The sequence below is a fragment of the Eptatretus burgeri genome, chromosome 4, assembly GCF_056783735.1.
Source record: "Eptatretus burgeri isolate ZD-2024b chromosome 4, Ebu_testis_v1, whole genome shotgun sequence".
Lineage (NCBI taxonomy): Eukaryota > Metazoa > Chordata > Myxini > Myxiniformes > Myxinidae > Eptatretus > Eptatretus burgeri.
The window spans coordinates 79,946,025-79,958,657 of NC_140964.1; the positions used below are offsets into that span (position 1 = coordinate 79,946,025).

General features: G+C 43.0%; 1 protein-coding gene across 3 annotated transcripts in view; it reads right to left on the reverse strand.

Annotated features, from left to right (window-relative positions):
- The window catches only part of LOC147028486 (MAGUK p55 subfamily member 7-like), a 61,432-nt gene that overhangs the window by 18,439 nt on the left and 30,360 nt on the right, over positions 1 to 12,633 (reverse strand). The window contains exons 9-14 of one of the 3 annotated variants that reach the window (XM_085878899.1): positions 10,253 to 10,327; positions 9,898 to 10,094; positions 5,653 to 5,717; positions 4,981 to 5,001; positions 873 to 905; positions 83 to 253 (exon numbers count right to left, since the gene is read on the reverse strand). In XM_085878899.1, the coding sequence (XP_085735025.1) occupies positions 83 to 253; positions 873 to 905; positions 4,981 to 5,001; positions 5,653 to 5,717; positions 9,898 to 10,094; positions 10,253 to 10,327 (562 nt within the window). The remainder of the gene's footprint in view (positions 1 to 82; positions 254 to 872; positions 906 to 4,980; positions 5,002 to 5,652; positions 5,718 to 9,897; positions 10,095 to 10,252; positions 10,328 to 12,633) is intronic. The other 2 variants (XM_085878900.1, XM_085878902.1) reach the window with 2 other exon arrangements.

Here is a 12,633-nt window from a genome sequence, read left to right on the forward strand (position 1 = left end):
GAGATAGAGAGAGAGAGAGAGAGAGAGAGAGAGAGAGAGAGAGAGAGAGAGAGAGAGAGAGTCATCGACAGAGAAAACGTACCGACGAAGACGACCAGGCGGAATGTCTCATGCGGTTGGCGTCTGTACTGAACTACCTCTTCGTAAGGGCCAGGGATGGGTGTCTTGGCCTTGTCCCTGCACTTGTACTCTGGAGAGGCTTTGCAAACTTTAGTGCTTCGTTTACCCATAAAGAAACTTCGCCGAAGAGCAGCTGGGGAAGCACAAAAATCATTCCAAAGAAACTTTAGGAAATGTTTCACGTGAAGTTTCGTGAAATTTTTTATGATAACTGCTTGTCAGCTAACAGCACATTCGTTAGATGGAAATGATCAGCATAAGTCCTCTGAACTTTGTAACATTTCCTAGATCCATCAAAACGTTGTGTCTACTCAGATACTCTCCTTATATTAAAAGCCAGGATTAAGTCCAAAGGCCAAACGAGAAATACATCTCACATTGTTATGGCAAATAATATCCGATGTGGCATTGAATGTCCTTCAATCAAACTAATATGATTTAACCATATGATCATACATGCCACTACTCAGTCACTAGGGTCGATGTATGTACAATCCGGGTCTTCGGATGAACCAAATGTTCTCAACGAGATGCTCACTGTAGTCTAAGAAATGTTGACGTTATAATTTTGTATTTTATCCTTTTCTCAATGTAAGTTTTTCTCAGTTTACCCTCTTCCTCCCACCTCCGTGCACACCCAAGAAATAGATCTACCTACAGGCCTAACATCTCGTCCGATTGTAAGGCCCGTGGCGGATGTGCCTGCGAGAAGCGAAGCGCATGCACGCAGCTGTGGCAATGCATCATCTCACCAATGTACATTTCGTGGCCAGAGCTGGCATCTTCTTCGAGAGCAAGCATGTGCACAGGCCAGTATAAGAGAACAAAAGCAAACAAAGGTCAGACACCCATGCCAAGGAGCAGGTGAAATCAAAATATGCTGTAAGCAGTTTGTAGTCAGTAGCAAAGCTAAGGAGCGATTTGCCGCACTCTTTAACGTGGAATTAAATATTATATAAAACTGTCTCCATCAATACATACCCGCACCCTAAGACATAACTTGGTGGTCAATGTGTACTTTTATTCTCGGAGGAGGAAAAATTATATTAGTCCTCCATTAAAGGGAATCTAAACTTGAACTTCAAAAACTGAGAACTACTAAGTCTGATGTACTGAAAACTGAGAATGATATTATATTAGCCGAGTACCCGCCCGACGGGCGATCTTGTTTCAAGCATGCAACACGTTCTTCTGACATATACTTTTATTTGGGCAGTGTATAGGCAACTGACAGCTCCCTCAATCACTCCCAGATATCTATCTATAATTCCAGCAATCTCTGTGTGTGTGTGTGTGTGTCTGTGTGTGTGTCTGTCACCGTGACCGCTGTTTCTCGACAACCTCTGGTCCGATCTAATTGAAACTTGCCAGGTATATTGCTGTGGACCTGAGGATGTGCCTTTTCAAGGCTTGATATTAATCGGACAAGTGTTTCCCAAGGTATGGCCATTTATTTACAAAACCAATGACAAGACACGTTGTTGTGTGGGCGTGGCCGATGGGGAAGGGAAGCTCAGCCACGTTCCCCATTACGGGTTACAACGTACGGGCTTCCGGAGAGTGATGACTTCGTGTATTCTAATAATTTCTCGATTTCTTATGCGCATTTATAGATAAACACAATGGCCCAAGTTATGATCGTTTTCATATTAGACGGTGTATAAATTTTGGGAACATCAGAGTGCTGGTATGCTCCGAACCAGGAAGTAAATTTTTTCTCTCTCTTCTCTTCTCTTTTTGTTTTTCCTTGCCACGACATTGCGAAAAGGTAAAATACGTTGGCGCTAATTGAATAATTGGGTATTAAAACTAAATTGCGAATAATATCGAACTTCCGGGTCACACACGTACGGGCACGTGAGAGCGAAGAAACGGCCTGTGTGGTTTATTTATTTATTTATTTTTTTATGGGCACGTACTAGTATATATAAACAAGGACAAATGTGTCCAAGAGCCGTGTCCTAAAGGTTTTGTCTTCGCCCAAAGAAGAAGAACAAGAACAAGAAGAGGAAGAAGAAGAAAAACAACAACAACAACAACAACTTCGGATATTTCATCACGTGCCTTGATTAAGCCAATAGCGAGACCCGTCATAGTGTATTTACGTATTTACGAAATAAATAGTGTATTTACGAAATAACAACACATTAAATGGAATAATCTTTAAATAGTAACGTGAACTTTTCGAAACTTTAAAGCAAATGTCCGAATATATTTAAAAGTTCATGATAGACGCTCTCAAAAGGCACCCTCAATGCGACGATGTGTACAGGTGTTTAGTATTTAAGGAGATCCGGATCCTGTATATAAAAGAGACGAGTCCTAAAGGTTTTGTCTTCACAAGAAGAACAATGCCGAGCTCTCTTAGAGCCACGTCTCGCTTGCGAGATGCGGCTAAAAAAACAACCCGGGTTACATGCACATGAAGCAAAAACATACCTACTGTTTACGATTCAAAACACCTAACTGCAATAGAAAATGTGGGAACAGGAATACTATACTGTACTGTAAAGGGTGGTGACTTCTAATACCCTCTCCCACCTGGAGGCGGTGCTATACGATACACATTTACATAGAGAATTTGCATCTATCCCCCAAGACCACTGGCAAAGATAAAAACACCCCTAAAAACACCCTAATCGGGGTCATGCTGATCCTATGTAGCAAGTTTGGATGTAATCAGCCCATAACTGTAGGAGGAGTAGCGCGACAAACAAACAAACACCGGTTCGTGAAATATATATATATATATATATATATATATATATATATATATATATATATATATATATATATATATATATATATTATGTGACCTTGCTTCCTTGTTTAATTAACAACAAAAAAAGTATCATAGTTCAGCAACAAATATGACCTTAATTAATTTCCCAGTAAATTTGCTTGAGGTAGTCGCATCTTGTCAACAATTGACTGTGAAGAGCACATGACTTTTCATATCCAAAGTTGGACTTGTAAAAGGGGGATTTGGTCACCCACAAAGAAGTTGGATTTACTCCTTAATGGACCGATATATCCATACAATACCAAGGAGGCAAAATGAAAAATCCAATGATGACCGCATTTAGTAATTCTCAGTTTGTTTGGAAAAACAGTTTAGTTTCTCTTTCACCTGAACTGTGTGCAAGCGAGACGGATAATTATCGGTAAAATAATATGATATTCTCTGGGTATTGTTCATCTTTCCAAACATTTGCCTTAAGTGGGATTTGTCATGGAGGCCAGGACTCATAACACAATGATGAGGTGTTCAGTGTTCACGACAAGTCGGGAACGTTTCTGTGGTTAACAACAAATCCATTGCCTGGTGCAGAAGGTTTTTGCTTAATGGCCGTTGGAATTGAACCCACAATTGTGATAGAGGGTAATGCAATAAGTCTTTATAACCACCTCATCACCAGGCTGTTTATATTTTATTTAATTATTTTTTTAGGTTTATATATCACATGCAAGACAAAGAAAGACAGGAGTAGACTGCGATATACTTTTCCATCAATTACAAGGACATTTGTAGACAATGGATGAATACGTATCGTGTATGGGGATTAAACCCGGGTTCTTCGCATCAGGAGCCAAAGGTTCAGATGGGAATGCTTACTAGCTATCTCTTCACTGGGATTACATGATATTTATACATGCAGTGTATGAAGTACAAGGTCATCCCGAGCAGACAGTGAATCGTTTCGCCTTTGTCCTAAACGCGCTGAACTTCATGGCATCGGTAGTCATCCGTGGCATTCAGGCTTCACATGTCAAAAATGAGTTGGAAAGATGATCAGAGAGGTACCTTACGGTCTTGGTTCATTGAGAGGATACTCACTGCTGTTTGTGTGAAAGCCATTCAACCTACTCAGGCAAAAGCACTCAGGGGGGGGGGGGGGGATAATGGCCTGGCAGGGTGCAGTACTTTGTGATGTGGCACCTCTCTCTATTGTCTTGACAGATATGAGGAGGTGGAAAAGGCTTTCCTCCATCGATTTGAGTGTATGAGGAAAAATAACATCCTGGTGGTCTTATGTTGAAGGATATCAAAACACTACCGTGTGGTAGGTGATTGCGGCCTTATGGTTTCTTCTTCTCGGAGCGGAACGAGTCCATGAATTGCAAGTTTATAGCATGAAGTGTCGGTAAATACCTTTGCTTCTTTGCGGGGATATGCTGTGATTTAAGAAACTGCGAGTGCTGCTTTTGGAGCAAAGGTGAAGGACACACGATATTGTCTGCCGGGGACACCCGATCACTGACTGGGCAGAAGAACTGTATTAAGCATCAAGGATTAGAAAATCCCCTTTATAAATCGGTATTTTTGTCTTATCGAGTACGTCTTATTGAACATTCATCGTAACGAGAACCCACTAACACTGCACCTCACTGTGACGTCTTCTTCTTTTTCATTACGTGTCCCACAGTCTGATGGAACACGACATGAAGAAAGAGAAAAGACATCACTCAGAAAGATGTCGAACAATATGGTCATTGTCTCCTTGGATATGTCAGTAACATGATGAGCTGAGCTCCCTTCATGAACATTTTGATTTGGTGAACACTGAAAAAAGAAACAAACAAAACAAACCAAAAAAAAAATAAGTGAGCTCAAGCAGGTTTGTCATAAAAAAAAACATGAAAAAAAACAAAAACATTCCAATCAAAGCTCCATTTTTGTCCATCTTTCCGTCGACATTCAGACACTGTACAACGATGGCTTAATTGTCGGTATTGTTAATGATTGGCTTTAAATGGCATCAAATGAACACTGGAGTTCCACTTCGTAGCTGTGACAAGGTAAAAGCACACAGACAATAATAAATCCCAACAAAACCATTTAATAAAGGGAAGACCTACTGCATGAGATCAACTCGCCAGCTGATAGGGTGGGAGGAAGACAAGACAAAAGGACCTTTTTAGAGCTCTTGATCTTCAAGAATGCTTCATACATTATTAAATGGATCGGATTCAAAAGTTTTAACCAAATTGGAACGGCTCATTTTATTAGTTTTACACATTGAACAATTTATATTATTATTATTATTATTTTTAATATCCTCAAAACATCAAATAAGTTTACGGAAAACTCTACATGCTACCACTAAGCCATTAGGTTGATGAATTGGTGACACACTACAAAATGACGAGTCGTCTGGCTGTTTCGTTGTAGAGTCTTCGCCCATCTGAATGTCAAACCACTGGAGACAATGTACGAGGTAATTCCTTTGAAAGATTGTTCATTAAACCCTTGAATGCAAAGTATGTAATGTTGACACAATGATTGTTTTCATGTTTTCCCCGTTTCTCCACGAATGATAAAACCAAATATGTAATATGGTTACAAACATGATTCACTGCCGGTATCCACCCTGTCCAGTACTATTGATGTCCATGCGTCACACTCACCCTGTGGGGATTTGGTACGGAGACCACCATGATGGTAATTAAAGTCAAGCCGTGTCGAGTTGACACATAGTGGAATACAGGAAGTGAAGTTACAGCAAGCTTGGGTTCAGAAACATTACTTACATGGAAATAACTTGCTGTTTCCATGGGCTGTCTGTGTAGACGCCCTGCGTCTACTTTCAAGACGTCTGCGCCAAACACACGTACAACCATGAATCTTCGTAGTCACTCTGCCAACATTGATAGCTTTTGTACAGTGATCTAAGGATCATGATGGAGCTTGTACAAATATCACAAGCAGGACATTGCAGATATCAATGTACCATTTAGATGGTCCACCATGACAAGGCAAGCAGGACTAACTCCAACATGGACATATCACCACAGTGTATGGGATTTCAATGCAAGATACCAGCATTGTGAGTCCCATGCTCATACAGGAAAACCAAACAAGCCAAATCTTTAGAACACTTCAAATTTTACCTTAAAACATCAGATACCATCAGATATCCTTGCAGTTACGTCAATGGACACATCTCATGTAAATACAGAGTTCATAGAACACTTTACCCTACGCAGACCGCAATCTTGAAAAAATTGACATGGGTTCTTTTTCGAATATTGCTTGGCATTTCCGAGCACAATCTAGATTTCCGACGAGCTGCGATTTTATCTGACTCTCGATATTCCCCAATGCTAAGAGCGAGAGTGGCAAATTTGATTGGTGGAGATGGCATACCACGATGTAATATTTTGTCCAACTACTGCTAAACTGGAGGTTTTTGGAAATGCCAACAAGGCGACTTGTGTTCCACAGTACTCAAGCATATACTTCAATTGAAATAAAATATACGTTTTAAAGGCTGTAGAAAAAATAGTTTTCAGAATTTTTTTTTTATGGAGAGTTTTTTTTTTCCAGATTTTTCGATCTCTCATCCGGATCCAGATCTTCACCAAAATCTAATTATTTAGTCGTCACACACCCAACCTGTCCACCAAGTTTTGTACAAATCTGCCCATAACTGTTTGAAATATCGTGTCATGTTTAGTTTTGGTCATATCTCTCAACGGTGCCGAATTACTTCAAAAATACATATTGTATCCAGATCCGGATATTCACCAAAATATAATAAATTCGTCCATAACTTTTTCAGACATCCTGCTCACAGACAGACAAACAGGTGAAAACATGTTACCTCTGTCCACCTAACCAGGTATAATTCCTGGAAATTCATGCAATGTGGAGAGAAATCAATTAATGAAAGACTGATGCGTCACGTGGTTGCCTCTCTAAGATTCCCAATATTCATCTATTGATCCATTGCAAGATATGTCATCAAATAATCCAGGACACAACTTCAGCCTTTGATGACATAACACTCATCATTAATAATGCCCAAAAGGTGTAAATTAATTAACCTCTATTCTGCTATTGCAAGAAAGTGTGCTAAACTTGTCCTGTTCGGTGTTCCCATCTGAACACATGGCTCATAATTCTGGGATTTATTATGTAGATTTGTCCATGTCGACTAATGTCCTTATAATAATTTATGTAATGTATGTATAAACTCCTCCCTGGAGCTTAGATCATTGAAACTTTTTATTATTATTATTATTTTATTTTTTTTAGCTGAATATTTACATTTTCTAAGCATGGTCATGATGACTCCAAAGGTTTTTGAGTAAAGATTAGATATCCACATTTCTACTGGGTAAGAGTGCAAGCTGATAGGCTATTAACTGCTGAATGCTAAACTCCATTCTTTTGGCTCACTGAAGAGCTTGTACATAAATCGCAGGCAGGACTAAGACATTAGTGGACTTTTACACGAATTACAAGGACATTAATAGCCAATCAACAACTACACAGGAAACGGGATTTGAACCTGGTTTCTCTGCATCATGAGCCAGGGGCCCAGAAAAGGAAAACGAGCAAGGCAACCCAAAAAATATACAGTACCATCATTTGCAGTCCAGATTAAGTACATAATCTAATTTTCAAGAAGAAAGTTTGTGTTTGTTTTAGTTTGTTCATTTATGCATTCAGACCCTGCAGGACCCAGTGCAGCTAAACTTTGCATGGCCAACTCTTTCATCCAGAGCAAGGTCGAGGGCTATATTTGGATTTAAAAAAATCAAAAAAAAATCTGATAACTAGAGAAGAAAGTTTGTGTTTGTTTTTGTTTGTTCATTTATGCATTCAAACCCTGCAGGACCCAGTGCAGCCAAACTTTGCATGGCCAACTCTTTCATCCAGAGGAAGGTCGAGGGCTATATTTGGATTAAAAAATATATTTAAAAAATCAGATAACTAGCTTTCAAGCCTCGATCGGGTCTTGTGCTTATATACTGCCTTGCTTTTTTCTTCTTTTTTTTCCCCTGGGAGTGATCAAGTTATATGGTTTGTAAAAATCGAATGTTGAGGTTTTCGTGATTTGTTGTCAACAACACAAATTTCATTAATATTGTTCCGGAAATGGCCCTTAACGGGAATACTAAATATAGAATTAGCTCAGTTCCCCCATTAAATTCATGTATAGATAGGTTGTGTGGTATAAGGGACGATGTGTGTGTGTGTCGGGAGGTGTAACAGACTGTTTTCGTGTTCGTGCTATGGTGGTGAAACGAGTGAAACGAGAGATCACTATTATTCCTTCCTCATTCCGGAATAGGCCCCTCCCAGTCGGCTGAGAGGAGTGGCCGAGAGCGAGGGGTGTGGCCCCGACAGGAAGTGACGTGAGGGGAGGAGCCTTTGGTCAGGGAGTCGCCGAGACAGACTGTGTCGAAGGAGCTCGCGTGTCGAGGCGAGAGAGAGAAAAGAAAAAGGCAGTGGTGAATCGGCCGGCAGAGAAAGCGGAACCTGCACATCGATTCACCTCACGACTCGAAGGAGAAAAGAAAAGGGGACGAAAGGAGTGCTGTGTGTGAGGAACAGCCGGGTTCTCGAGGCGAGCGAACGAAGGAGGCACCGTGTTGGGTCTGCCGGGGGAGACGCTGAACCGACCTGCACGTCGGTGATTCGACCGAGAGAGGAACTTAGGGGACGAAGCGGGAGTTGGGCTTCGAAGCGGGAAGGCCGGAGATGATACGCCGGAGCATCCGACGGTCCTTGCTCACCTCACGGCTCGACTCGTTGTGATCCGCCTGTGAAACTCGGACCTCGACTGGGACCTTGTATGGAGAACAGGCCAGGCCGGGATTCATGTGTTGAACCCTGGAGAGAGATCAGCGATCTCGCATCGTCGACGTGGCGCGGAGCCGGAGCGCGCTGAGGAGAACCGCGCACGCGGTGACTTGGGCGGGAGCTGGAGTGCTGCGCCGCCATTTCTTGCTGCGCGGAACGTTCGAGCAGGAGTTCGAACCCGTGGAAACCCACTGGTTTTTACGAGCGACCTTCGTGCTTTTGGGACACGGTCCTCTCGTCCATGAGCCATCACCAAGTACTCTGTCTTGTCCTGCATGCATGTTTGTTTGCACGTGTTGTATAAGGCATATTTCGTAGTAATCCCCTCGAAACCTTTTAGCCGTGGTTCCCCAGTTAAGAACGGTTTGATTGTTAATAAAACCACTGTCGTGTTATTGCTTGTGTTGTGATCCCTGATGTCCGCAATAAATCTGGTTAATTCTGATGAATTTGCCACTATGGATTAATGCGTGTCGCGTCGAGGAACGATCCGTTCGATTGGCATACAAGACCAAAATGATTACAGACTGGTAGACTCCGCTCAGTCACTGACAAAGCCAGTCTGTAACTGGGGGTTCTATCTCCCCAACTGGTAAGGTACAGGAGTACGTTGGTATCGCGATTGAAGACGCGTGACCCGAGGCCTGTGCCGAGCCGGCCGGAGTTATAGACTCCTGGAGACGGTGGTGGCGAGGGTGGCACCAGGGACCGGGTCAGATTCCCGCCACCCCGGATCCGCAACAATATCATAGTTACACATGCGTCTGTTATGAAAAAGATTGCTTTCCACAGGTTAATTATAACACCTCTGTGTTCAGGCCCGGAGTGAGTACGTTCTTATACACTGCCTGATATTTTCCTGGGAACGATCGAGTAACACGTTTTGTGAAGATTGTATGTTGAGGTTGTAGTGATTTGTTGTATTTTTAAAAATAAATTTAATAAAAAGAAGGGAAAGCGGTCCAAGCACATTTTACAATGCCCAAGATTGGTAATTCATACAAAACCAATATTCCCCTATTTGTCATGCAGGAAATATTTAAATACATATTTCATTGAATTTCCTCGGCCAATGCTGGGCACCTCAGTTAGTAATGTATTATATATTATGATATACTAGATATTTTATTGCTTTTGTTTGTTTAAAAATTTCCCTAAAATCTATTGCTTCTGAAGAACATCACCTTCCCATGAAGGCCTGTGACGGAATGAGGCCAGCACACGCAGGAGATTTGCCCATGTGGCGAGCCTGCCACCATGTGGGATCATCCTGAGACATGACCTCCAACACGTCTCCACAACGGAAGGCAAGGCCTGCTTCACTGCAAGGTATTGCTGGGTCGTCAGCGGGTTTGTATTCACAAAGGGCACGCAGGAATATCTGCAAGGAAATGCAGAAAATAGCACGAGTTCGGCAAATATCGAATTAATACTAAAGTTGTGATAATTGGGTATGATCGGATGTAGTGTTGAAAATATAAGTTTAAGCTCTGAATCCCTCGTCTTCCCTGGAATTTGGGAAACAAAACTGTGTTTTACCTTCTTTTCAGCACTTTCTGATTCCACCTTCAGTGCCGGAATTATCTTCAAAGTGATATAATCTTGACCTCGGGACTATAAGAAATAAGTTGAATAGATATGAGCATTATCATCATCATAATAATCATAATCATCATCATCATCATCCAATTCTCTTGACAGTGTCGGAGCTACCAAAGTAGTCACTTGACAAGGGTTATGCTGGGTGATTTGGTTATACTGGGTGGTTTGGTGCTGCTGGTTGTTTGGTTATTCTGGGTAGTTTGGTTACACTTGGTGGTTTGGCTATGTCAAGTTGTTTGGTTATGCTGGGTGGTTTGGTGCTGCCCGGGTGTTTGGTTATGGTGGATGGTTTGGTTATGCCCGGTGGTTTGGTTAGGCCTGGTGATTTGGTTACACTTGGTGGTTTGGCTATGCAAGTTGTTTGGTTATTCTGGGTGGCTTGGGTAATGCTGAGTAGTTGGGTTTTGCTCGGTGGTTTGCAATTACATTTCCAGGAATCAATTTGGAAAGGATTTGTAATTTGTTCATGGTGCCGGTGAAAAGTCTACGCTTCGTGAAAGGCACTATGGCATCTTTAACATCCACCAACAGATTCTGGCAGACATGGTACACCCAGCTTAATGTCCATTGGATGAACCACGCACACATTGATGCCTCACCCTGAATGCGAAGTCAGGTCAGGAAAGATCAGATCTGTGACTTGCTGCAGGTACCATGTAAACCTGTTTCAGGGTCGGGCTGTCGGCGACGAAACCGTCTCCCCAACCAGGTTTCTTGGTGAGGAGGGTGTTTGGATATGGACACCCAGCAGGATTAAAAACAAAACCTGTCAAAGGGCGGAGGAGCTCCTTGTGAGCCAACGGCCATCCATATCTAGTGCCCAACTGTGTCTGCGGACATCCTCCTGCAGTTGGGTTACTTTTTTGAGGCGGTTGGTGGCATGACTTGCACTCTGGCCACCGTAAAACTCTTCACTCCACAAAACATAAGAAAACCACAAAGAAAATTGAAAACGCGCTCCATAGGAGTACCTCCTGTGCAGCTTCCCTCCGCCTGATAGCTCACCGGATGACGGGATTGGGGCGAATCCTTCAGGGACCCCACTCTTTGATGAGAGGAGGAAAACCACGGGGGAACCTTCCTGGGTTAGATTGCAGTAGTGTGTGTCGGGGTGTTGCCGAGGTGTCGTACACCAGACGGAAATCTCCTTGGGTTAACCTGAGGCGGTCCCTTCGGGTGGGTGCCTGGAATGTTCTATCCCGAAGAGAGGATGATCACCTGTCTCTGTTATGATCTGAGCTCAAGCATTTGAACATCGGTATTGCAGCTCTTTCTGAGGTTCAGAGACCGGATTGTGGTGAGATCATGGCGGGTGGTTACACCTACGATTGGTCTGTTCGCTCTGATGGTTACCATGCCCAAGGAGTTGCTGTAGCTGTGTCCAATAAGCTGATTCCAATGGTAATTGAGGTAACACCGGTCAACGAGTGTATTATGAGGATAAGGATTCATCAGTCATTGGGTGTCATTTCCCTGGTCTCTGTCTATGCTCCGACTGAGGCGAGTGATCTCACCGTGAAGGGCGCATTCTACGCCACACTCGAGTCTGTGGTTGATCAGTGCCCCAGGCGAGATACACTTCTCGTCTTGGGGGATTTCAATGCATCGACTGGAACTGATAGGGATGATTATGAGACGTGTGTTGGTCCCCATGGGTCTGGAACTGTGAACCAGAATAGCACTAAGTTCCTTGACTTTGCAAGAAGTCATGCACTTTGGTTGGCTGGTTCATGGTTTCAGCGCCCACAGGCACATCGCTGGACTTGGTATTCCAACGCTGGTGGTGTGGCAAAGGGGATTGATAATGTGCTCGTTGATGGTCGCTGGAAGATGATCCAGAACTGGAGGGTCTACCGGAGTGCTCACTTCCTCAATACCGACCACAGGCTTGTGTTAGCAACTCTGAAGTTGCAGCTTAAATCTGGGAGAATGGTACCATCCCAGCCTTGGCTGGATGTTGGTAAGCTCAAGGATCAGAGGGCAGCTGAGAAGTTTGCGAACAGGCTAAGTGGAAATTTGGGGAGTCTGATTGCATTGGGGAATCCTGAAGAGTTGTGGAGCACCTTCAAGACCACCATCCTTGATGTTGCCGGTGGATGTCTTGGAACTCACCGAAGGGCAAAGAAGAATTTTATTTCTCAAGGGGCATTGGATACCATTGACCAGAGTTGCAGGGCCAGGCTGAATGGCAGAGCTGAGCTGTTCAGGGAGTTGAGGCATAAAGCTGTACGTGCGTTGAGAGTGGACAAGGAGGACTATGTGCGAGGAATCTGTGAGGGGGGTAGAGCATCATTTGTGGTCAAATGATTCTCATTCTG